At 43.2% G+C, this 27,789-nt stretch overlaps 1 protein-coding gene across 2 annotated transcripts in view; it reads left to right on the top strand.

The window, feature by feature from the left end:
• Positions 1–27,789, top strand: part of optc (opticin) — a 51,327-nt gene that overhangs the window by 1,763 nt on the left and 21,775 nt on the right. The window contains exons 1-4 of one of the 2 annotated variants that reach the window (XM_071381819.1): positions 22,236–22,575; positions 23,727–23,947; positions 24,212–24,383; positions 24,965–25,123. In XM_071381819.1, coding sequence (XP_071237920.1) covers positions 23,735–23,947; positions 24,212–24,383; positions 24,965–25,123 — 544 coding nt within the window. In that variant the 5' untranslated portion in view covers positions 22,236–22,575; positions 23,727–23,734. Of the gene's footprint in view, positions 1–22,235; positions 22,576–23,726; positions 23,948–24,211; positions 24,384–24,964; positions 25,124–27,789 lie in introns of those variants that run through there. The other variant, XM_071381823.1, reaches the window with a different exon arrangement.

The following is a 27,789-nucleotide window of genomic DNA, read 5'->3' on the forward strand; positions in this document are numbered from 1 at the left end:
AGTGTGTGATGACATAGTGGACACAAAATTTAGTTTTCATGTACCGAATAAAAATCTTAAATTCACTGTGTTTCCATCGCATTTCCAACTCAGCAAATAGTTTTGTGACAAAAACTGTTGCGTTAAATAGCAAATGCTCCTACTCTGGTCTTGGCACTTGCGCTCTAGCTAACAGCTAGCAGATACAGAATGGGTAGGCTGTAAGGGTAGGCTACTCTACATGATGAGATTAATATTTGACAAAATGGCAGTGAAGCATTAATCATCAAGTCAGCAGGATAAGACCCTCAATATTTATTGGACAGGAGCATCAGATCATTGTTGTAACGGCAGCCTTCCTCCTCTTCGTCTGAAGAGGAGGTGTAGCGGGGATCGGACCAAGACGCAGCGTAGCTCATGTTCAACATGTTTTAATAAACAAGACGAAAACACTTACAAAGTACAAAAATAACAAACGTGGCAAACCGAAACAGTCCTCTCTGGTGAAACGAACACAAAGACAGGAAACAACCACCCACAACCCCTAACACAAAACAAGCCACCTAAATATGATTCCCAATCAGAAACAACACAAAACACCTGCCTCTGATTGAGAACCATATTAGGCCAAACATAGAAACAGACAAACTAGACACACAACATAGAATGCCCACCCAGCTCACGTCCTGACCAACACTAAAACAAGTAAAACACACAAGAACTATGGTCAGAACGTGACAACTGTGCAGAACACCACCCTGTGAAGTTAATCAAAAATGTATTTAATCTATAGCCTAATAAACTGCATGGTTTTCTGAGTTGTAGTGTGAGGAGCACACCATATAATCGCATGACAAGTTTACTTTGATATGATGGTTATTATATCAATATTTGAGCATAAAGGAGTTTCCACCGCCATTTCTCGCATAATACATTTTACGGACACAAAAAGATTCCACCATGTCGAACAAACACAGTTTCTGTTTCCTTCACGGCTGATTTGATATGGTATACGGTTTGTACGGTACGACTTTACTCACATAAAAACGGTGGATGGAAACATGGTTATAAAGAGGCAATTGCTTGGACTTGTTGAAAGAATGTTTTGACATTTCTATATGATCAACTGATAGATAATGTAGACCTACCTGCAACAGTTGGTATCAGTAGGTATAATAGTAAATATCTTGTGTTTTTGACAAGGATTTCACGAGGCCAAATTCACATGTTATGCCTAAATAACACTAGGCTAATACATAATCAAAAACATTTTTTATTTATTTTTTAAATGTGATCCCTTTTGAGCCTAGTGGGCCTGTCTAACTTGAGTCAAACAAAAAAAAGGGTCGTTGTGCGGACCTCAATAAAAAACATGGGCTGGTGTGTTAGAAATGGCAGGGACAATTTTTGGTCCCAGTCCGCCCCTGATTAACGAACATCATGTTATTTCAAGTTATCCCTCTGGAGCACAATATCCATTTTTTTTAAAGAATGTCTACATTGGTTTGAGTTTGAGTTTATTTTTATTTTTACAGGGACAGTGCACATTAATCAACGTTTCAGTGAAAGTGCCGGGTATAGCCAGCCGGCTAATTTTTAACCGCAGTCCCTGGGCAGGTTATTAAAAACAATTACAATACAGACAATCATTGAGCAGTGAGCACACAGAGGAACATAGGACAAGCAAGACATAGAATGCAGACAGAGCAACATAGCACAAAAAGCAAAAGTTATAAGTTATGCATATACTGAAGAAAATATTCCTTTAATAGACAAGGTAAATTACTGTTCAAGAAACTGTGACATACTGTATAAACTGAATACAGTAGAGTACCGTAAATTACATTGCACTGTTGGGGAACAAATCTACGTCCAGGAAATCTTTGACGTATTATGGCCATTTCCGTAAAAAAAAAACGAGAAAAAAATACGGAAAAAATACCGTAATAAAAATACGGAAAACACAGTAGCCTTTCGCTCACCGTATTTGTGAATATTCACAATAGAATGCCACACAAAAAAACGCGCGGGCAACAAAATCAAAGCACATCTTTTGAAACGAGAAAACATTTGCTAATTATTTTATGTTATATTTTATTCTTAGTTAATTGGTACCTGTTTTGTTATTTTATATGCATTACTTTGTTTGTGGCAGTGCTGTTTTATGTTTTAGAAAAAACATACAATCAGAAAGGCACCTCATACAAATAAATAATTTTCCATTGTAAACCAAGCATTACATTTACATTTAAGTCATTTAGCTGACACTCTTATTTACATTTACATTTAAGTCATTTAGCAGACGCTCTTATCCAGAGCGACTTACAAATTGGAAAGTTCATACATATTCATCCTGGTCCCCCCGTGGGGAATGAACCCACAACCCTGCCGTTGCAAGCGCCATGCTCTACCAACTGAGCCACACGGGACCGCACACACAAAAGCACACACAAAATACTTCAAACAAGTCTCCCTCATCCCTTACAATAAATTACAGTACCTGTAAGGGTACTGTCAATGGATTACAGTAACAGCATTGGTACTGTAAAACAGTTTTATTTGCGGTAACTGACTGGCAGCAAATTACCTGTAAGTTACTGTAAAACAATGGTAAAACATATTATATTTCCCAGCATGCTGTCTGCAGGTAGATTTTTTGAAATTGTTTGTGTCACGCCCTGGCCTTAGTATTCTTTGTTTTCTGTAATATTTTGGTTAGGTCAGGGTGTGACAGGGGGGATGTTTTGTATGTATTTGTCTCATCTTGGGTGGTTGTATTGTATAGTTTTTTTTTTGAGTGTATGGGGTTGGGTTTAGTATAGTTGTCTAGGCAAGTCTATGGTTGCCTGAATGGTTCTCAATCAGAGACAGCTGTCATTCATTGTCTCTGATTGGGAGCCATATTTAAGGCAGCCATAGACAGTAGGCTTTTGTGGGTAATTGTCTATGTCTATGTGTAGTGGTTAGTGTCAGCACTATTTTGTTTTATATAGCTTCACGGTCGTCTGTTTGTTGTTTTTGTTCGTTTTGTTTCGTCTTCATTGAATTAAAGAAGATGTCTTTCTTTCACGCTGCGCCTTGGTCCGCTTCTTATGACGATCGTGACATAATTACCCACCACAAAAGGACCAAGCAGCGTGTCAAGCAGCAGCAGGAGCTATATACACAGGATTCTTGGACTTGGGAGGAGATACTGGATGGTAAGGGACCTTGGGCACAACCGGGAGAATATCGCCTCCCTCGTGAAGAGCTGGAGGCAGCTAAAGCCGAGAGGAGGCAGCACGGAAGCAAGGCTGGAAGCCCGTGAGTAAAACCCAAAAATTTCTTGGGGGGGGGCTACAAGGGTTGTGGCGAAGTCAGGTAGGAGACCTGCGCCAACTCCCTATGCTTACCGTGGAGTGCGAGAGTACGGGCAGACACCGTGTTATGCGGTAGAGCGCATGGTGTCTCCTGTACGTGTGCATAGCCCGGTGCGGGTTATTCCACCTCCCCGCACTGGCAGGGCTAGATTGAGTATTGAGCCAGGTGCCATGAAGCCGGCTCAACGCGTCTGGTCTCCAGTGCGTCTCCTCGGGCCGGCATACATGGCACCAGCCTTACGCATGGTGTCCCCGGTTCGCCTACACAGCCCAGTGCGGGTTATTCCACCTCCCCGCATTGGTCGGGCGACGGGGAGCATACAACCAGGTAAGGTTGGACAGGCTCAGTGCTCAAGGGAGCCAGTACGCCTGCATGGTCCGGTATATCCGGCGCCACCTCCCCGCCCCAGCCCAGTACCACCAGTGCCAACACCACGCACCAGGCTTCCAGTGTGTCTCCAGAGCCCTGTTCCTCCTCCACGCACTCGCCCTAAGGTGCGTGTCTCCAGCCCGGTACAACCAGTTCCGGCACCACGCACCAAGCCTCCTGTGCGTCTCCAGAGTCCTGTGCGTCCTGTTGCTGCTCCCCGCAATAGCCTTGAGGTGCGTGTCCTCAGCCCGGTACCTCCAGTTCCGGTACCACGCACCAGGCCTACTGTGCGCCTCAGCCGGCCAGAGTCTGCCGTCTGCCCAGTGCCGCCTGCACTGCCCGTCTGTCCCGAGCCGTCAGAGCTGCCCGTCTGTCCCGAGCCGTCAGAGCTGCCCGTCTGTCCCGAGCCGCCCATCTGTCCCGAGCTGCCCGTCTGTCCCGAGCCGTCAGAGCCGCCCGTCTGTCCCGAGCCGTCAGAGCCGCCCGTCTGTCCCGAGCCGTCAGAGCCGCCCGTCTGTCCCGAGCCGTCAGAGCCGCCCGTCTGTCCCGAGCCGTCAGAGCCGCCCATCTGTCCCGAGCCGTCAGAGCCGCCCGCCAGACAGGATCAGCCAGAGCCGTCCGCCAGACAGGATCAGCCGGAGCCGTCCGCCAGACAGGATCAGCCAGAGCCGTACGCCAGACATGACCAGCCAGAGCCGTCCGCCAGCCATGACCAGCCAGAGCCGTCCGCCAGCCATGACCAGCCAGAGCCGTCCGCCAGCCATGACCAGCCAGAGCCGTCCGCCAGCCATGACCAGCCAGAGCCGTCCGCCAGCCATGACCAGCCAGAGCCGTCCGCCAGCCATGACCTGCGAGAGCCGTCCGCCAGCCAGGATCTGCCAGAGCCGCCAGTCAGCCAGGATCTGCCAGAGCCACCAAAGCGGGTATTAACTATGGTGGAGTGGGGGCCACGTCCCGCACCCGAGCCGCCGCCATAGGATTGGCCCACCCGGACCCTCCCCTTCTGTGTCAGGTTTTGCGGCCGGAGTCCGCACCTTTGGGGGGGGGGTACTGTCACGCCCTGGCCTTAGTATTCTTTGTTTTCTGTAATATTTTGGTTAGGTCAGGGTGTGACAGGGGGGATGTTTTGTATGTATTTGTCTCGTCTTGGGTGGTTGTATTGTATAGTTTTTTTTTTAGTGTATGGGGTTGGGTTTAGTATAGTTGTCTAGGCAAGTCTATGGTTGCCTGAATGGTTCTCAATCAGAGACAGCTGTCATTCATTGTCTCTGATTGGGAGCCATATTTAAGGCAGCCATAGACAGTAGGCTTTTGTGGGTAATTGTCTATGTCTATGTGTAGTGTTTAGTGTCAGCACTATTTTGTTTTATATAGCTTCACGGTCGTCTGTTGGTTGTTTTTGTTCGTTTTGTTTCGTCTTCATTGAATTAAAGAAGATGTCTTTCTTTCACGCTGCGCCTTGGTCCGCTTCTTATGACGATCGTGACAGTTTGTAATATCTGTGTTTTGCATGTACATCGATAGACTGATTAATCTTATGATACACAAAGATAAATAACATGCATATTTCTAAACTAATCAAATCAAAATGTTCAATCATTACTGATATGGTTGTTCCAGTTTAAATGGTTAGGTAGTCACCTCACAATGTTCCTAACCCTGACAGTCTTTCTGAATGCAGGTTGTGGTTTATAAATTGGTGCCAACAGATATGGCAGCTCTGCTTCTAGCTCTTAAGCAACTTAGCAGTATTTTGTTTTTTGTGTGTTATTTCTTACATTATTAGCCCAGAACTTTTTTGTGTCATTATCTACAGCCGGAAAAAACGTTATCAGAGTGGCGGTAACCAGCATTACTACCAGGAAGACGACTCCCCCCAATTGTTCGTAGCCCCCAGGGCACTTGAACTTATTCCTTATTCTGTAATGTCGTTTTAGAGAATTTGGTAGTACATCCAACTGGCATCACAACCTTAGACCACGTGTATGGCGTCGTGTGGGCGAGCAATTTACTGATGTCAACGTTTTCGTGGCGGTGGGGTTATGGCATGGGCAGAAATAAGCTACAGACAACAAACACAATTACATTTCATCGATGGCAATTTGAATGCACAGAAATACCATGACGAGATCCTAAGGCCCAATGTTGTACTATTCATCACCCCCCCTACCATCACCTCATGTTTCAGCATGATAATGCACTGCCCCATGTCGCAAGGATCTGTACACAATTCCTGGAAGCTGAAAATGCCCCAGTTGGCCTGCATACTCAGACATGTCAGCCGTTGAGCATGTTTGGGATGCTTTGGATCGACGTGTACGACAGCGTGTTCCAGTTCCTGCAAATATCCAGCAACATCGCACAGCCACCTGTTTGGGATAGGGGGCAGCATTTTCACTTTGGATGAATTGCATGCCCAAACTGAACTGCCTCCTACTCTGTCCCAGATGCTAATATATGCATATTATAAAACTCTGAAGTTTTAAAACTGTTTGAATGATGTCTGTGAGTATAACAGAACTCATATGGCAGACAAAAACCTGAGAAGAAATCCAAACGAACTGAGAAATCGAATTTCAAAACAGTGCCAATTGAAATCCCTGTTAGTTATGAATGTGCATGCACTTCCTAGGGCTTCCACTAGATGTCACCGTCTTTAGATACTGGTTTTAGGATTCTACTATAAAGGAGGGGCTCATAGGAGCTCTTTTATTGAGTGGTCTGGCAGAGAGCCTCGGGTTCATGACGCGCGGTCACGAGAGAGTATGCTCTCGTTCCAATGCTTTTCTTCAGACAATGAAATTCTCCGGTTGGAACCTTATTGATGATTAATGTTAACATCCTAAATATGGATTGCATACATCATTTGACTTGTTTCTACGACCTGTAACGGAACTTTTTGAGTTTTTGTCTGGAGGAAGTTCTTGTGACTCATGAAGATGGATTACTGGGCTGAACATGCTAACAAGAAGTGGCTAAATGATGGGCTTTATGGAACTTTATGGAACAAATCAGTCATTTATTGTCGAACTGGGATTCCTGGGAGTGCCTTCTGATGTAGATCATCAAAGGTAAGTGAATATTTATAGTGTTTTTTGTAGCTTCTGTTGACGCCAAAATGGCGGCTATTTCTTTGGCTATTTTGGGTTCTGAGCGCCGTTCTCAGATTATTCTTTTTCCGTAAAGTTTTTTTGAAATCTGACACAGAGGTTGCATAGAGGATAAGTTTATCTTTAATTCTGTGACTAACACTTGCATCTTTTATCAATGTTTATTATGAGTATTTCTGCAAAATCACCGGATGTTTTGGAATCAAAACATTACTGCACGTAACGCGCCAATGTAAACTGAGATTTCTTTATATAAATATGCACATTATCGAACAAAACATACACGTATTGTGTAACATGATGTTCTATGAGTGTCATCTGATGAAGATCATCAAAGGTTAGTGATTCATTTTATCTATATTTCTGCTTTTTGTAACTCCTATCGTTGGCTGAAAAAATGGCTGTGTGTTTGTGACTTGGCTCTGACCTAACATAATCATATGTTGTGCTTTCGCTGTAAATCATTTTTTAAATCGGACACCATGGGTAGATTAACAAGATGTCTATCTTTCATTTTGCTGTATTGGACTTGTTAATGTGTGAAAGTTACATATTTCTAAAAAATATTTTTGAATTTCGCCCCCTGCCTTTTCAGAGGAATGTTGTGGGTGTTCCGCTAGTGGAACCACTGGGCTAGAAAGGTTAAAGAGGAGTGGGACAACATTCCACAGGCCACAATCAACAGCCTGATCAACTCTATGCTAAGGAGATGTGTCGCGCTGCATTAGGTAAATGGTGGTCACACCAGATACTGACCACGCCAAGGCAGCAGCTACTCTTCCTGGGGTCCAACAAGATTAGGGCAGTTTATGCAATTTTAAAAACATTACAATACATTCACAGATTTCACAACACACTGTGTGCCCTCGGGGCCCTACTCCACGTGTAAGTTTGTGTATAGTGCGAATGTTTTCGTGTGTGTATGCATGTGTCTGTGCCTATGTTAGTTTCTTCACAGTCCCCGCTGTTCCATAAGCTGTATTTTTATCTGTTTTTTTTATCTAATTTTACTGCATGCATCAGTTACTTGATGTGGAATAGAGTTCCATTTAGTCATGGCTCTATGTAGAACTGTGCCTCCCATAGTCTGTTCTGGACTTTGGGACTATGAAGAGACCTCTTGTGGCATGTCTTGTGTGGTATGTATAGGTGTCTGAGTTGTGCGCCAGTTGGTCAAACAGACAGTTCGGTGCATTCCACATGTTAATACCTCTCATAAATACAAGTAGTGATGAAGTCAATCTCTCCTCCACTTTGAGCCAGGAGAGATTGACATGCACATTATTAATATTAGCTCTCTGTGTACATCCAAGGGCCAGCCATGCTGCCCTGTTCTGAGCCAATTACAATTTTCCTAAGTCCCTTTTTGTGGCAGCTTACCACACAACTGAACATTAGTTCAGGTGCGACGAAACTAGGTAATGTAGGACCTGCCTTGTTGATAGTGCTGTTAAGGTAGAGCAGCGCTTTATTATGGACAGACTTCTCCCCATCGTAGCTACTGTTGTATCAATATGTTTTGACCATGACAGTTTACAATCTCGGGTTACTCCAAGCAGTTTCGTCACCTCAACTTGCTCAAATTTCACATACTAGATTTAGTGAAAGATTTGTCCCAAATACAATGCTTTTAGTTTTAGAAATATTTAGGACTAATTTATTCCTTGTCACCCACTCTGAAACTGCAGCTCTTTGTTAAGTAAGGGGCCTAGACAGCTGCCCTGGTGAAATTCTGATTCTACCTGGATTATGTTGGAGAGGCTTCCATTAAAGACCACTCTCTGTATTCTATTAGACAGGTAACTCTTCATCCACAATATAGCAGGGGGTGTAAAGCCAGAACACATACGTTTTTCCAGCAGCAGACTATGATCGATAATGTTTAACAAAACAATCCCCACAATCGTTTTATCATCAATTTCTCTCAGCCAATCAACAGTCATTTTTGTAAGTGCTGTGCTTATTGAATGTCCTTCCCTATAAGCATGCTAAAAGTTTGTTGTCAATTTGTTTACTGTAAAAATAGCATTGTATCTGATCAAACACAATTATTTCCAAAAGTTTACTAAGGGTTGGTAACAGGCTGATTGGTCAGCTATTTGAGCCAGTGAAGGGGCCTTTACTATTCTTAAGTAGCGAAATGACTTACTTCCCTCCAATCCTGGGGGCACACACATTCTAGTAGGCCTCTCAAGGATTGGACACTTTTTTCAATTTTCGCCTAAAATGATGCACCCAAATCCATCTGCCTGTAGCTTAGTACCTGAAGTAAGGATATGCATATTATTGATACCATTTGAAAACAAACACTTTGAAGTTTGTGGAAATGTGAAATTAATGTAGGAGAACATAACACATTAGATCAGGTAAAATACAAAAAAAAGAAAATCCATTATGTTTTCCCCTCATCTTTGAAATGCAAGAGAAAGTCCATAATGTATTATTCCAGGTTAGGTACAATTTAGATTTTGGCCACTTGATGGCAGCACTGTATGTGCAATGTTTTAGACTGATCCAATGAACCATTGCATTTCTGTTCAAAATGTTGTATCAAGACTGCCCAAATGCGCCTATTTGGTTTATTAATACATTTTCAAGTTCATAACTGTGCACTCTCCTCAAACAATAGCATGGTATTATTTCACTGTGATAGCTACTGTAAATTGGACAGTGCAGTTAGATTAACAAGAATGTAAGCTTTTTGTCAATATCAGATATGTCTATGTCCCGGGAAATTCTCTTGTTACTTACAACCTCGGGCTAATCACATTAGCTCACGCTAGCCGTTAGCTCAACCATCCCGCCGGGTGGGGGGAGGGGACCGATCCTGTAGAGGTTAAAGAAGTTTGCAATATCAGCTGGTTTTGTGATGAATGAGCCATCTGATTCAATGAATGATGGAGCTGAGTTTGCCTTTTTTCCCAAAATATAATTTAATGTGCTCAAAAGCTTTTTTAATATCATTCTTTATGTAATTTCTCTTTGTTTTACAGTTTAGTTTAATCTTTTAATTCAGTTTAGTCACATGATTTCTCAATTTGCAATAGGTTTGCCAATCGGTTGTATAGCCAGACTTATTTGCCATTCCTTTTGCCTCATCCCTCTCAACTATACAATTTTTAAATTCCTCATTTATCCACGGGGATGTAACAGTTTTTACAGTCATTTTCTTAATGTGTGCATGGTTATTAGTAACTGGAATAAGCAATTTCATAAATGTGTCAAGTGCAGCGTCTGTTTGCTCCTCATTACACACCACGGGCCAACAAATATTCAACAAAATAGAAATCACTACAAAATGCATTGTATGACCTCTTATGCACTATATTAGGCCCAGCCGTTGGTACTTTGGTTTTCCTAGATATGGCTACTATATTGTGATCACTACATCCGATGGATCTGGATACTGCTTTCTAGCTAATTTCTGCAGCATTAGTAAAGATGTGATCAGTAAATGTTGATTTCATTCCTGTGCTGTTTGTAACTATCATGGTAGGTTGACTGATAACCTGAACCAGGTTGCAGGCATTGGTTACAGTTTGAAGCTTTTTCTTGAGTGGGCAGCTTGATGAAAGCCAGTCAATATTTAAATCCCCCAGAAAATATACCTCTGTTGGTATCACATACATTATCAAGCATTTCACACATTATCCAGATACTGACTGTTAGCACTTGATGGTCTATAGCAGCTTCCCACAAGAATGGGCTTTAGGTGAGGCAGATGAACCTGTAACCATGTTACTTCAAAAGTATTTAACATGAGATCCACTCTAATCTTTACAGGAATGTGGTTCTGAATATAAGCAGCAACACCTCCACCATTGGCATTACTATATTTTCTGTAAATGTTATAAACATGTATTGCTACCACTGTATCAAAGGTTTTATCTAAGTGAGTTTCAGAGAAGGTCGGAATATGAATGTCATCTGTTACTAGCAAATTATTGATTTCATTAACCTTGTTTCTTAAGCTACATATGTTAACGTAGGCTACCTTAAGCACTTTTCTTCTGGGACGCTAACTTGTTTTCAATCATTTACTTGGAAGCTTAGGAGAAGTAGATATGCTCATGTTATTTATGTTAGTGCAGGGTGAGCTGCTCACGGTGGACTTCCTCCTGCGGTACACCGCCTCAGTGATTACAGTATAAATCTGGTTCATAGGCACATGATTACTGCTGTAGGATCAGCAGAGGCATTCAGGGCAGTTCGAGGGAAATAAATTAGGTTACATTGTGTCTACCAACGCCCCTTGTGTAATTTGTTGAAGCATTATGACAACTCTGCGTCACAATGGTAGGGATTAGCTGAGCTGGGCTGATAAGTCATTGTCTCAACACAGCCTTATAATGCTGTGAAAGGATCCAGGAACCCAAATGATTTGGGTGGATGTAATGATATTCGTCTTCGGATGAAGAGTAGTCATCGGACCAAAGCGCAGTGTGGTAAGTGTTCTTGTTATTTGTATTAGAACAGAAACACTAAACAAAATAACAAAGCGAGTGAAACAAAAACGAAACAGTCCTGTAAGGTGCGGCAACACAAAACAGAAAACAACTACCCACAAAACACAGGTGGGAACAGGCTACCTAAGTATGGTTCTCAATCAGAGACAACGATAGACAGCTGCCTCTGAGAACCACACCCGGCCAAACACACAGAAATAGAAAACATAGAACACAAAACATAGAATGCCCACCCCAACTCACGCCCTGACCAAACCAAAATAGAGACATAAAAAGGATCTCTAAGGTCAGGGCGTGACAGTGGATCCCATCCTCCTTATAAAACGTGTTTTGTTTCCAAAAGGTATTGAAATTGTCAACAAAGGTTACACTCATTGATCTACAATAATGACGTATCAAATTGTGAATAGAAAGAATCCTGCTAAAGTGTTGAATACCATGATTCAGAGAGGGCACTGGTGCCAGATATGATGGGTTTTTGTTGGTGTCTAGCAGAGTTAATCAGCTCTTTAAAAGAGCTGCCCTTCATAATGTCATTAAAACCCACATGGACTACAATAGGATCGATTTCCGTGTCCTGACGTACTACATTCAGGATCAGCTTTGTAATGTAATTTACTCGAGCTCCGGGATAGGACTTTGTTTTTGCACCAGGAACGGTCACATTTCTTACCATGGAGCTGCGCAAAATCACAGCTGGCGAGAAGGATGAGGAAATCCGCCTACTCCCACGCTTCACAGGATTCGGAGAACCGTTTATGGACGGGCGAGAGGCAGGATAACTTGAGTCCGTTGCTCCTGCTCAACCTAGAGCAGGGACGGAAGGTTGCCGATGTCGACTTCGAAATCGTAGTCGGCTTCCACGGCTCGTGACATGCAACCATTGTTGATTGCCTTGCTCCTCTTGCTGTGCTCCTTCTACTCCGCTATCAAATGGGGAGCTCCGGGCAACACCGGCCAGTCGGATAACGACAAAGATTGAACTGTATCCAACAAGCGAGAATGCCATCCAGCCACCGGCATACTCTGTGTGATCCGGTTTGTCCCGAAACAAAGCACGGTAGATACAGCTCCTATAGCGCTGGAACCGTTCATATATTTCTTCAGACAAAGAGGGCTCCATTGCAAAATGCATCTGGTACCAACTTTGTTAGCTTGATGGCTAGCAGCTTAGCCAGGTCCCAGGCTGATGTGGTGTTGTCCCAGGTTGTGTACACTCTTTGGCTGTCCCGATAGGAGAATCCTTTTGGGTTCCAGGTAGAATCCTTTTGGTTTCCAATAAGGACCTTCTGTGGAAAGGGGTCTACCTGGAACACAAAATGATTCTTCAAAGGATGTTCCTATGGGGACAGCCGAAGAATGTGCTTCCAAGGTAGCAGAATGTAGGAACAACGGAGACATGGTGGGTGTCCACAACAGGGCTGGTTGGAGGGGATGCGATGTCGCTGAAAGATTGGATTTTAGTCCTGTCCCAGCTGATCATGAGGCCGAGTTGATAGGTCTCCTCATTCATGATCTCAAGGGAAAGGTGTATGATGTCCAAGAGCTCCTCACTGGAAGCCCCATGTGAACCAAGGCTGCCTGGGCCAACGGGGTGTCACAAGAATCAATAGTAAGCCCTTGCGGCGCACCCACTTCAAGGTGGGCTGAATCAGAGCCACTGGCAGAAACTTGTAAAAGAAGTTCAGAGGCCACTGGTGCGCCTGAGAGAGATAAAAGATTTTAGGGGCAAGCCAAGTTTATGAGGGAGAGAGACAGAGTCTCTCCATCTGTTGATGCACGCCACCACTGACATACTGTCAGTTCTGACGAGCACAAGCCGGCTTGACAAAAACAGGGGCAGGCGCCTCAGCGGCAGATACCACAGGTAACTGACATGCAGTGCGCTCTGCATCATTGTCCATACCCCCCAAATTCCGGTATGCAACCAGTGGTGCAAAGTACTTAAGTAAAAATAGTTTAAAGTACTATTTAAGTAGTTTTTTGTGCTATCTGTACTTTAATATTTCAAGTTTTTACTTTTACTCTACTATGTTTCCCTGACACTCGAAATTACTAATTACATTTCTATTGCTTAGGCAGGACACTAATATGGTCCAATTTAATATAACACGTTGTCATCCCTACTGCCTCTGATCTGGCAGACTCACTGAACACAAATACTGTGTTTGTAAATTATGTGTGAGTGTTAATCTGTACTACTGTCTGTCCGTAAATTAAAACATGAAAATCATGCCATCTGGTTTGCTTAGTATAAGGAATTTGATGTATAGCATTTACTTTTACTCAAGTATGATAATTGAGTATTTTTTCCACCACTAGATTTAACTCACAAGATACAATCCATGGAAGCCCACTGAAAATAGCAGAGGGTCACACCACTGGGCCATGGCTGGTGGGCCTGACATTGACACCCGAAGCGACCGGCTTAGGCTGTCAGATGCATCCAGGTGAGAGATTGCCACTCAGCGCTGGAAGGCCCTCATCATCAATAGCTCCACGGGAACAACTTCTCTCAAAGAAGCCATCATCCCCAGTAGGCATAGGCACTGGCAAAAATGCACTGTGACGCAGCCGAAATTTAGCTAAGCAGAGCCGGAACCCAGACACCATCCGTGGGGACAGAAAAATCGCAATATGCGTCGCAATCTAGCTCGAGACCCAGAAATGGAATGCGCTGAGATGAAGTCAGACAGCTCTTTTTCTGGTTTCCTATGAAGCATAGAGACTTAATACGGGACAGTAGCATGGATGTGTGAAACACTATCACCAGTCAATCGCTGTAATAGCCCGGCAGTTTGTGAGCATTCTGGGTTTGTAAACTCTGAGGTGCTTGTTAAAGGTACGTAGGTCTAAAATGGGACACGAAGTCCCTTCACTTTTCCTAACCAGGAATACCGTCTGTATCAGCCATCCTGGATCTTCGACATGGGAACCACTCAAATTGCCTGCTTCTGGAGACAGGGGGATATTTCCTGAAGCCTTGCGAACTGTCAACGATGATGCTGCAGACGCATGGGGCGCAGACAACAAATTGTATCCTGTTCCCTGACGTCACTGTTCACATGATCCAGGGTGACACTGCGCTTGCAAGCCATTGGTCAAAATAGACACCGCAACTCCTGTGAAGTGCGAGCTGAAGGGTCGGGACGCCACATTGTGGACTGGGTGAGATTGGTTCTTCTTCCATTTCCACCACAACCGTGTGTCCGAAAATGGAAAAGGGTACTTTTAATCGAACTCACATGCAGGAGACAACACTTTTAACACTCCTGAACACTCTGGAACCCGATGTTCCAAGGTTTGCTTAAAGCCAGGCCCACTCTGTGTACACAGGCTCTGGCTATTTGCCGTACCCTGATTGGCCATGCCACTTGAAGTTAATATTGTCACAACGAGCCTGACTGGGTTTAGGCGGTAAGATGTGTTCCGGTAACCAATTGGCACCCAGCGCTTCCCAAACGTGTTAATGAAGGGTCCGGTTCCACCTCTGTGATCCAGTCCTTCGTGAACTTTCGAGACCGGTCTAGCTAAACATGCGCTGCATACCATGCTAGCCAGGTTGGCTCACTCCCCGAGGTGAGCTAGCTATTGCTAACTATTCATGCCTCCCCATGATGGAGTTTCTGGGTAGCTCTCTTGTTTAGTATACATAGCGTTAAGTCCCTTGGTTATTCTAAATGGAACGTGCTGCACTTAAAGAGTCTAGCTAGCCTAGCTTAGCCTAAAAAGCATCCTGGCTAACGTCGGCCCTATGAAGTGTCTAGTGATACAGGTTATGGGTTCTAGAGGCAATTCGTTGTTGATAGCAGAGTCGAGAGAACGAGCAGGGTTGGACACTATCCCACACACATTAAAAATAGACACAGGGAAATAGTTATTAATAGCTAGTTCACCTCTGCGAGTTAGCCAACCTGGCTAGCACGCTATCCAGAGCTTGGTTAGCTAGACCTGTCTCAAAAGTCCACAAAGGACTGGATCACCGAGGTGGAACCGGACCCTTCATTAACACGTTTGGTAAGAGACGCACGCGGTGCTTGACCTAGCAGACACAGGCGGCAGGGGGTACAAACTGAATATGGCCACCCTCTCTTCTCAAGTAGCCTCCCGTAGAGCACACAGGAGCTGGGTTGGGCATGAGAGCGCACACAGGAGCCGGGTTGGGCACGAGCATGTGATCAAATGAAGCTTCGGACGTCATCGATGACGTACTTCTGATAAATTGATACAAATTGATACACATATTCAATTGTCATTTCTTGAGTAAAAGTACTAAGTTAATTAAAGTAAAAGCTATACATCAAATTCCTTATATTAAGCAAACCAGAGGGCACTATTTTCTTGTTTTAAAATTTACGGAAATAAACATCATTTGTGTTTACTGAGTCTGTCAGATCAGAAGCAGTAGGGATGACAACGCATTATATTGATAGGTGTGTGAATTGGACCATATTGCTGTTCTGTCTGAGCATTCAAAACGTAACGAGTACTTTTGGGTGTCATGGAAAATGTATGGGAGTAAAAAGTACATATTTTCTTTAAGAATGTAGTGGAGTAAAAGTAAAAGTACAGATACCCCCAAAAACAATTTAAGTAGTACTTTACACCACTGGTAATACTAATGTATTAGATACCCTCTTGAAATAGTTGATGAAATCAGTAACAGTAACATTTGCGGAATCAGTATAGCCCTTGACACAGTCTCTCTCCATCTCCCTCTAATCATAATGCCATATTGGCCCATTTATATTCTACTTTGTTCCCAGCTTTCTTTGCTGCCAGGGGGCTGAGTTCATTCTTTGACTAATCCAGCCAAACACACACACACAGACACAATTTCTCTGTTAAAACTCGAGTCTGCCAGAAATATCATGAGGAATAACTGGAATATTCTCAAGCAATCAATGTGACAGGTGAGTGCTGGATTCGTAAGCAATTCCAATTTTATGGTAATCCTAATGGGATTTTGTGGGAATGCAGAGGTAGTGTATTGCGAGTTACGGCAGCAAAAACATGGAACGCAAAGAGTAATTGAAAGGTGTTGTGAAGCGGAAACGGAGACAGAAAACTAAATGAAGTGGGTTGAAAACAACATGAAGTTGACAGAATGAAACAAATCACACATCATAGTGTCTGTCATACTTTAGTTGAATGGATTTGGGACTTAATCCTTGGGTGGTGTTCGGGTCTGTGGCACCCATTTTCAATGTTTACTAAAAGAAAAATGATACGATGAATTATTTTTTCAACTTGAGACTCGTTGACCTTGGCTCATTTTCTGTAAAGAAACATTTTCATTGTGCACACACTGCACCCCCCTACACATTTATACTACATATGTGATGTTCGGGTCCACTGGACCCGAGGATAATACATTTGTGGAAAAGTGTGTGTGTGTAGGTGAAAACAAGTAAAAATGAAACAAAAAAGTTTGCTGTGTGCCTTCACTCTGTCTTCCTCCTCCCTGGGCCTGCTGTTTCAACATAGCACCAATAACCTGTCTGTATCCCTGCCTGTCTGCCTGTCTCCTGCTTTTCTCGCACTCTTTACCCTTTGTAGTGTGTGAAACTATACACAATGTCTTGCGGGAACCTGCACAATGTTATTACAATACATTATTTTGAACCATTGTAAAAACAAATCTCTATTTTCCCACACTGTACCCCAGCCAGGTGCCAATTGGGAGAGGGACACAACAAATAAATAGCTTTGCATGTGTGGCTCCTCACCACAATCAATCAGTATGGCAAAAATAATCTCTGCTCATAGGGCCTTTTTTGCAGAGAGAAAAGCTAGTGTGGAAGGAACGTCTTCCACTTTGGAAGATGATGAATTTGAATAATATGAGGATAATGTCACTGTCAATTTGGAGTCTGACAGTGAGTTGGAAGAAGAGGATGAGATTGACCCTCAGCCATCCCCAGGACCACCCCGTCAGCAACCAGCTCATCAGCAGCCTGCATGAGAAATATGGATGTAAAAATATTGCGAAATTGAATAGTCTTTTTGCCCAAGGAATGAACCACCCCACATGGCTGCCAATGTGATAAGGATGCAACCAGGGCCAACATGGATGGCGGTTACTCATGTGCAGGACATAAGTCTGCTTTTGAACTGTTCATCCCAGACACCATCCAGAAAATCTATCTGGACTGCAATAATTTGGAGGGAAGGTGTGTTTTTGGAGAGAGATGGAAAGGGATGGACCAAACTCATTACATGCATACTTTGGGGTTCTTATCATTGCTGGTGTTTTCAGATCCAATGGGGAATCCACAGATTCCCTGTGGGATGCAGAAACTGACATTGAACTTTTCTGTGCATCAATGTCTCTGGAAAACTTCCACGTTATTTCCAGGATTATCCGCCTCGATAACCGAGACAAGCTAACTGCAATCAGGTCAGTGTGGGACAAGTAGGTGGACCAGCTTCCCCTGTTTTACAACCCTGGGCCCAATGTTACTGTTGATGAGCAGGTTACGCCATTTAGGGGCCGCTTCCCCTTCTGGCAGTACATACCGTCTAAACCCACAAAATATGGAATCAAGATCTGGGCTGTCTGTGATGCTGCTTCATCATATGTGTCAAACTTGCAAGTGTATACGAGGAAGCAAGATGGAGGAGCCCCTGAGAAGAACCAAGTGATGCGGGTTGTCCTGGACGTGACACAGGGACTCAACATATGGCATGTGGCCACAACATAACAAGCAATAACTTTTTTACTTCGCACAAGCTGGGACAGGAACTCCTCAAGAGGAAGCTAACGATGGTAGGAACAGTACGAAAAAACAAGCCAGAGCTCCCAACTCAACTGTTGATTACACGGAACAGGCCTATCGATTCCTTTAAGTTTTGTGTTCATGGCCGACACGTCCCTAGTGTACTACGTGCCAAAGAAAGGCAAAAATATGGTACTCATGAGTAAGCTGCATAGGGATGGGAGAATCTATGGCCAGGAACATCAAAAACCAGAAATCATAATGGATTACAATGCCAAAAAAGGAGGGTTGGACAATTTAGACAAGCTGGTGACTGGCTACAGCTGCAAAATAAGGACCCTAAACTGGACACTTGTGATATTCTTCAACATCTTGGACATCTCGGCGTACAACGCGTTTATCATCTGGATGGCGTTGAACCCAGATTGGAACAGAGGGAAGCTCCAGAGGAGACAGATCTTTCTCGAGGAGCTGGGCAAGGCATTGGTAAGACCTCAAATGTAACATATCCCAATGACCCCAGCTTCTGCAGCCATCGTGAGGAGGATTCAGGAAGAGCATGCTGGTGCCCCATCAGCCCGACCCACAGAACCAGAAACTCCAATACCAGAAGTAAGTGTGAGTGATGTTGTTGCATGTGTGTGTGTCTGACTCTCCTACCTGCTGTGACTATATGAGTGAGTGAGTGAGATGTTAGTAAAATTCCTAAGCTAAGTGTTTTCATTCGGTAGCAAAAAGAAGAAGTGCTGCAATGTGTGTGGACCCAAGAAGGACAAGAAGACACAGTACACATGCATCAAGTACAAGAAATACATTTGCAACACACACCCAGTACAACTCTGTCCCTCATGTGGTGTATAAACTGACCTTAATTTGTTTTCAACGGGTCTCATTTATCATTTCCATAAAATACTGGATGTAAAATTTGTTCAGTTCAAAGCAATAAACATCAATAGCGATGGAAACCTTGCTTCATTTATATTTGTTCAAGACAAACATAATTTATTCCACCCATGTCTTCAATATAATTAAATTTATTGCGCTTAAAAAAAAAAAAGATCTAGCAGAGGTAAATGGCAAATATTAACAATTTATGTTGTCTCTATTGCTTGTAATTGATGTAAGTCAACATCTATGTATTAAGAATTAAGTATGTTTACATAAATTGTTATGGCTGTATTGTTTTGAAAACCCAATAATGTTGTAGGTTTATCAGACCCGCAAACATTGGGTGAATAACAAAAACTTGAACACCACACAAGGGTTAATGCCAAGCCCTTTGACTAGAGACCACAGCAGAGTCTGGGGATAAGAGAAGCAGGTTTAGAGTTTAGCTTGAAAGTTTAGCTTTCACAACTCCATTAGGTAAAATACATAAAGCACATGTTTTTCCTAAGAGATCAAAGTGCGTTATATTGAAAGAGGGGGAAATCACCTCATGCACTTCCATCCACTACACTTCCAATGCCATCCATTTGTTTTCTCAAAGAGAATGAAAGAAGGGCTCTGTTTGGCTAGAGTTCTATGCTGGTGACCTGGGTCATGTTCATGTGGGGAGATGTTTTGAAACAGATTTAGGTCATTCAGTGCAACCTTAACCCTCAATCTTACCCTAATCCTTGGGGGGATGCCTGCGGTCACAAATAAAACATTTGGAAAGATGGGACATTTAGAAAAACCTAATGTTGAATAGTACATTTGAAACCTCTTCTAACCCATTGCAACACATTTGGGGTAGATAGGACGCTTAGAATAAGTGGGCAAAAATTGAAATAAATATTTTACCATTAACCTGTTGTGATCATCCAAAAATCGCATCCAGGATGTCCAAGAATGTTATCATCCACAGGACAATATCTATACAGTGCCTTCAGAAAGTACTCATACCCCTTGACTTACTCCACATTTTGTTGTGTTACAGCCTAAATAAAAAATGTATGAAATAGATATTTTTTCTCACCCATCTACACACAATACCCCATAATGACTAAGTGAAAACATATTTTTTTAGATGTTAGCAAATTTATTGAAAATGAAATACATACATATATAATTTACATAAGTATTTACACCCCTGAGTCAATACTTTAGAATGACCTTTGGCAGCAATTACAGTTGTGAGGCTTTCTCTAAGAGCTTTGCACACCTGGATTATGCACATTATTATTAAAAAAAATCTTCGAAATCCGTCAAGTTGGAAGACAGCCATTTTCTAGTCTTGCCATCAATTTTCAAGTCGATTTGACTCAAAACTGTAACTAGGCTACTCAGGAGCATTCAATATCGTCTTCGTAAGCAACTTCAGTGCATATTTGCCATTTTGTTTTATGTCCTGCTGAAAGGTATTTGTTTGCCAGTGTCTGTTGGAAAGCAGACTGAACCAAGTTTTCCTCTAGGAGTTTGCCTGAGCTTAGTTCTATTGTCACGCCCTGACCATAGAGAACTGTTTATTCTCTATGTTGGTTAGGTCGGGGTGTGATTTAGGCTGTGTTATCTAGGGGAATTATATGTCTATGTTGGCCTGATATGATTCCCAAAAGAGGCAGCTGTTTATCGTTGTCTCTGATTGGGGATCATATTTAGGCAGCCATTTCCCCTTTTGTGCTTTGTGGGATCTTGACTATGTTTTTGTGTAGCTGCCTGTGAGCAACCCAGAACGTCACGTTTCGTTTTTTCTTCTGTTTGGTGAGTTTATGATGTATTAAACATGTGGAATTCTACGCACGCTGCGCCTTGGTCCAATCATTACAACGATCGTGACATCTATTCCATTTTTTTCATCCTGAAAAACTCCCTAGTCCTTGCTGATGACAAGTATACCCATAACATGATGCAGCCACAACCGTGCTTGGAAATATGAGGAGTGGTACTCACGGATGTGTTGTGTTGGATTTTCCCCAAACCTAACGCATTGTATTCTGGACATGAAGGTAATTTCTTTGCCAATTTGTTTGCAGTTTTACTTTTTTGCCTTATTGCAAACAGGATTCAAATTTTGGAATATTTTTATTCTGTACGGGCTTCCTTCTTTTCACTCTGTCATTTATATTAGTATTGTGGATTAACTACAATGTTGTTGATCCATCCTCAGTTTTCTCCTATCACAGCCATTAAACTCTGTAACGGTTTTAAAGTCACCATTGGCCTCGTGGTGAAGTCACTGAGCGGTTTCCTTCCTCTCCGGCAACTGGGTTAGGAAGGACGCCTGTGTCTTTGTAGTGACTTGGTGTATTGATACACCATCCAAAGTGTAATTAATAACCTCACCATGCTCAAATGGATATTCAACGTCTGCTTTTTACATTTTCACCCATTTAGCTGCCCTTTGCGAGGCCTTGGAAAAATTCCCTGGTCTTGAATCTGTGTTTGAAATTCACTGTTCGACTGAGGGACCTTACAGATAATTGTATGTGTGGGGTACAAAGATGAGGTAGTCGTTCAAAAATCATGTTTAACACTATTGTTGCACACAGAGTTTGTCCATGCAACTTTTTATGTGACTTAATTAAGGTCATTTTTACTCCTGAAATGATTTAGGCTTGTCATAACAAAGGGGTTCGATACTTATTGACTCAAGACATTTCAGCTTTTCAATTTGAATAAATTTGTAGAAGTTTATAAAAACATAATTACACTTTGACATTATGGGTTATTGTGTGTAAGGCAGTTGCACAAAATATGAATTTAACCACTTTTAAATTCAGGCTGTAACACAACAAAATGTTGAAAAAGTCAAGGGGTGTGAATACTTTCTGAATGCACTGTAACTGGTGAAAAGGCTTGGATGTGGAGCTCCAGGTTAGATCCCAGCCGATTCCAGCCAAGGTAGAGCATCTCCTATTGCAAAGTTAGTCCAAGAACCCTAACTTTAACTCCCATATGGTGCCTTCTTGTTGACGTAAATCGGACAAAGCTGGATAGAACCATTTTGGGAAGGTGAACGTTTTTGATTGTTCTGGAATTTTTCATATAGACCATATAATCCTTGTGTTATTCGAACATTACATTGGTCTGTCAGCTAGAGTAATCAGGCCTTCAAAAAGACTAGAGGAGGAGGGGTCTGGGAGAAGTAGGAATGTGTGCATGTGTGAGAGTGTGTACGTGTGTGTGTGTGTGGGGGGGGGGGGGGATTAGTAACAGCTGAGTACATGTTGACCTAAATGACCTTGCCTTCCCTCAAATGCACCCTTTTCTCCCCCCTGCTATGTACCTCTCCTAATAATGACCCATTATTTTGGCCACGTCCCTCACCAGCCAACTGAACAACAGGGGTCCATTCCTCCACTGGCTAACCCTGCTAGACCAGCACTCTAAAGGAGAACACAATAGAGGAGAGACGAGGAGAGGGGGACTAGTTAACCCTGCTAGACCAGCACTCTAAAGGAAAACACAATAGAGGAGAGACGAGGAGAGGGGGACTAGTTAACCCTGCTAGACCAGCACTCTAAAGGAGAACACAATAGAGGAGAGACGAGGAGAGGGGGATTAGTTAACCCTGCTAGACCAGCACTCTAAAGGAGAAAACAGGAGAAGAGAGAGGATAAAAAGGGGACTAGTTAACTCCTGACACTGGTAAGTTCTATTTCATGAATACTACACAGTGTATTTGGAAATTGGTTTTCTCTCTAAGCATACTCTTGTGCTGCTAAACCCCACTGTCACTAGAGAATGACTCAAGGGCCAATGGGGGTTTGGTTTTATTAAGGGACTAATACAATAAATGGGTCATGTTAATCGGTACACATCATCATAAAGTGGTGCAATTCCACTTTTGTTAGTGTCAGAGTGTGATTTGGATATTTGTCTGATTGGCAACAACATTACTGTGATTTTGCTGACTCATTACGTACAATATAATTTCTATTTATGCACATGTTTAAGTCATTCATTTGACATCCCTTGAAACTCATTCCTGCTGTTTCAGTAGCTGTGGCTTGACTAGTACAATATCAGCACTCAGTTTGTTGATAATATCAGTCATCTCAATATTCCATTCAATAGACCTTATTGGTCGTCAAATAATATAACTTCTGGTGCATAATCCTGTTTTGTGTATGACTTGTGTTAAGTTCTGTTGGCACCAGACAAACCCAAGGCCAGACTCACACACTCATGTCTGCTTTCAGAGCAAACATTCCATCTGCATTCTTACCAACAACTCAACAATACTCCCTTGGTTCCAAAGCAACAGGGATCCTAGATGTGACCCCTGGGCAACCTTAGGTCTGATCTGAGGTCAGATCTGAGGTGCAGAAACAAACACCAAAACATACAGGGTCACATTCGGAAGAACAGGGAAATGTGGAGATCTGACCTAAAAAGACTGTACATCGTTTGAAATATCCAGTTGCATTTGATTTGCCCTTGGAGGTGGTTGTGTCTGAGACAGTGGACATCTGGAGTTGTCTGTGTGCGTGTGTGTGTATCTGTGTCTGTGTGTGCGTGTGTGTGAACAAAGACATCTCCAGCTATACTTAGGCTAGACAGGCCGGAGGCGGTAGGGAGAGGTGGACCCTAGAGGTCATGCAAACATTGAACTAATGTTGGACTATTACAACATTCGCTTTATCACAACTGTTTATCCTAAGAGGTGATATGGTTGTGATATGAATTGAAACCAAGTGCTGTATTTGTAAGATGACTTGGTACATTTTAGATGCTAGCATTAACACTAACCAAAGCCTACTGAATTTAACCCTTTGACTGACAATCTCTTATCACAGGTAGTTCCATGTGTAGCCTGAGAATGGCCCTGCTGTGTGTGGTTGTGGCCTTTGCCCTGACTCTGCTAGGCCCCTGCCCCAGTGTGTGTGCCCCTCAGGGGGGGGCGGAGCCAGACGAACAGCCCTATGACCTGGATGACTTTGATATGAATGGAGAGACAGACTGGGAAAACTTGGACCTCAATGGAGAAAACTATGACTATGAAGACCTAGACCAAGAGGTGAGAAGGAGAGGAGGAGAGAGGAGAGACTAGCAGAGGGTGAGGAAAAAGAGGAAGGAACAAGAGAGGAGAGGCAAGATAAAGAGAACGGGCTTCCGTTCTAGATAAAGAGAGAAGAAAAGTAAGAGTGGACAATATGGGCGATAGGAATAGGTGTGAGAGGGAAGGGAAGGAATGATGGGAGTGGAAGAAGGGAAACGAGAGAGAGTGGTTGAGAGAGGTGAATTGGTCAATCTACTAATGTACTCTTCTCTGTGAGAGCAGATCGAGGTGGGGACGGTGGCCCCCCCTGCTCCTGAGACCCCTCCCCCGGCCAACATGCCCCCTCCTGAGTATGAGGAGGAGATGACCCTGTCCCCCAGGCCGACCCCTCCCCTGGCTCCAGTAACTCTGGACTTCAAAGGACCAGGCCTGTTTGGACCCGACACTGGCCTGGGTAAGCCACGCGCGCGCGCGCGTGTGTGTGTGTGTGTGCACAAAATGTAATCTCTCTCTGTGCAGGTTTGCCTACGTGTCTGCTGTGTGTATAATAATAATATGCCATTTAGCAGACACTTTAATTTGTTGACATTTTTTATTTTTTTATTTCACCTTTATTTAAGCAGGTAGGCCAGCTGAGAACAAGTTCTCATTTACAACTGTGACCTGGCCAAGATAAAGCAAAGCAGTGCGACAAAAACAACAACACAGAGTTACACATAAACAAATGTACAAAAGGAAAGAAAAATAGAGAAATCTATTTAAAGTGTGTGCAAATGTAGAAGAGTAGGGAGGTAGGCAATAAATAGGCCCTGGAGGTGAACATAATTTCAATTTAGCATTAATACCGGAGTGATAGATGTGCAGATGATGATGTGCAAGTAGAGATGCTGGGGTGCAAAAGAGCAAGAGGGTAATAATATGGGTTATAATAGTATTTATAATATTTATAAATAATATTTATCTAAAGTGACTTACAGTCATGCATGCATACCAGTAGGAGTGTGTGTGTGTAATGTTCTCTCTGTCTCTGTGCAGGTATGCCTACATGTTTGCTGTGTGTGTGCATCAGTGGAAGTGTGTATTGTGATGATGCTAACCTGGAGCAGATTCCTCCACTGCCTAAAGATACCACACACTTCTACGGACGCTTCAACGGTATCAGACACATCAAGAACACTGACTTCATCAACCTCAGTAAGATATATGCAGGCACACACACACACACACACACACACACACACACACACACACACACACACACACACACACACACACACACACACACACACACACACACACACACACACACACACACACACACACACACACACACACACACACACACACACACTGGCTGCAAAACTTAATTTCCACCCTTTAGAGACCTATAATACTGAGGCTAGATAGGGCCAAAATAATAATAACTGACAATACAGTATATGTTCACCTCACCCGCTTCTCTGTGTGAAACAGTAGTTCACCTCACGCTGCAAGTAGTGAGGGCGATTACACGGGCTGCTGTGGCTATTTGATCATAATGTAGACCTACCAGAGTGGCCTACCATCAAAAACAATGGATAAAAATCCATCTCATAACATTTGAACATAGAAATAGCTGTTTTATCATTCAGCCTACAGTAGCAGCAAAGGTGTGGTTTTCAATGTAGGCCTACAATCCATGATACTTTTGAAAAAAACATGCACGGCTTGACAATAACCTGTTTAACCACTTGTCCTTCAGACAAGGCAGTGACTGAACATGTTGTGTTGTTTGATGCAAGAAACCACTTTACAAAATAAAACTCATTATTATTCCCGTACCATTATTACAGAGAATCAGACAAATTATGCTACCCTTCTGCCTATCGGCTGCTTAGCTTATTGAAGACAGTCTCAAAATACAACACTGCCCCTTTAAGATATAAAAAAGCTCTAGGCCTGACTTGCTTTTAAAAGTTTTTGTGCTCTCATAGGAAGCAACCACTCCCCCATTGTTGACTCCAAATTAGCTATAACTGGGCTAATAACTGACTAACTAGCAAAGAATATTAACAAATGTGCACAGGTGGCTACATGCAGCTCTCGCTTTGATCTCAAAACGAGCGCAACCACTCATGCTTTTAACACAGTCCAGGTCAAAATGAATGGCACAGATCCATATATGGCAATGGTTATTTGCATATAGTCCTACTGCAGCTCTGATTGGTTATGGCACACCTGTCTGTGTAGAGTATGTCCATGAGTCCTGCATGTCAATGCAATAGAATCTCTTGCATAGTTAGTTTTGCAAAATAAGTCATTCATAGTTAGTTTTGTTTCAGTTTGTTACATTGAAAGTGGCTAATATTGTGTTGATTTGAGCACAATTCCCACAGTAGAGCGAAAAGTTGATAGTGTTAACTAAAGGGGGAAAGTTCAGTCTCTTGCTTCGCCTTCGGCAGTCCAATGACTTGATAAAAATATGAATTTACTACTATAGCTCATACAAATGCATACATTTTTAGACAGTTTAAAAATACATAAGGAATAAGGATTTGAAGTGTATGGCCTATATCTAGGAGATCTAAAAACGCTCAGGAAATATTTGGTATTTTGTTAACACAAAACTACAGTAACTTCAGAAAGTATTCATACCCCTTTACTTATTCCATATTTGTTGTGTTACAGCCTACATTCAAAATTGATTAAATAAATGCAAATTCTCACCCATCTACACACAATATCCCATAATGGCAAAGTGAAAACATGTTTTTAGAAATGTATTGAAAATGAAATACAGAAATAATTTAATATAAGTATTCACACACCTGAGTCAATACATGTTAGAATCCGCAATTACAGCTGTGAATGTCACGATCTTCAAAATGAGTGGACCAAGGCGCAGCGTGCATTGAGTTCCACATCTTTTAAAAACAAAGTGAAACTGGAAACAAAACAACAAAACTTACACACTGATGACACGCACTTCAGGGCGAGTGCGGGGAGGAGGCACAGGACGTACCGGACTGGGGAGGTGCACTGGAGTCCAGATGTGTGGAGCCGGCACAGGTTTCACCAGACTGCTAACCGGATCCTCTGGTCGAATGTTGAACAGAACACACTTGCACAACATCTCTATCATCTCTCTCTCTCCAAACTTCTCCATTGCCTCCCTGGCGGTCTCTGGCTCTTTAACGCAAAATGCAGGGATCCGGCACATGACGTACCGGGCTGGGGAGGTGCACTGAAGATCTGATGTGTGGAACCGGCACAGGTTTCACCAGACTGCTAACCGGATCTTCTGGTCGAATATTGAGCAGAACACACTTCCACAACATCTCTCTCATCTCTCAACTTTTCCATTGCCTCCCTGACAGTCTCTGGCTCTTCCCGCGGCTCAGCCGCCAGCTCCATGTGCCCCCCCCCAAAAGAATCTTGGGGTTTCTTTGGCAGCGGACTGACGACACGCTCCTCATGGCGAGTGCGAGGAACCCGGCACAGGACATACCGGGCTGGGGAGGCGCACTGGAGATCTGGTGCGTGGAGGCATCATAGATGGCATCGGACTGATGACCCGCTCTTCAGCCCGCCTGCGCTGCAGCCTACTCCATGCTAACCCCTCTCTGCGGTATCCTTCCTCACATTGTTCCATCGACTCCCAGGCGGGCTCTGGCACTCTCCTCGGCTCGACCGGCCACCCCTTGTGCCCCCCCTCAAAAAAGTATTGGGGTTGTCCTTGGGCTTTCTGTGGCCGCGAACCCTGGTGTCCTCCATTATTACCTTCCGTCTGCCGCCAAGGAAGTGTTTCGCATCCACCCATCACTTCTTCCCATGTCCAAAACTCCTTTCCCTTTTGGGCACGCTGCATGGTCCTGGTTTGG

This window comes from Salvelinus alpinus, chromosome 2, assembly GCF_045679555.1.
Source record: "Salvelinus alpinus chromosome 2, SLU_Salpinus.1, whole genome shotgun sequence".
Classification (NCBI taxonomy): domain Eukaryota; kingdom Metazoa; phylum Chordata; class Actinopteri; order Salmoniformes; family Salmonidae; genus Salvelinus; species Salvelinus alpinus.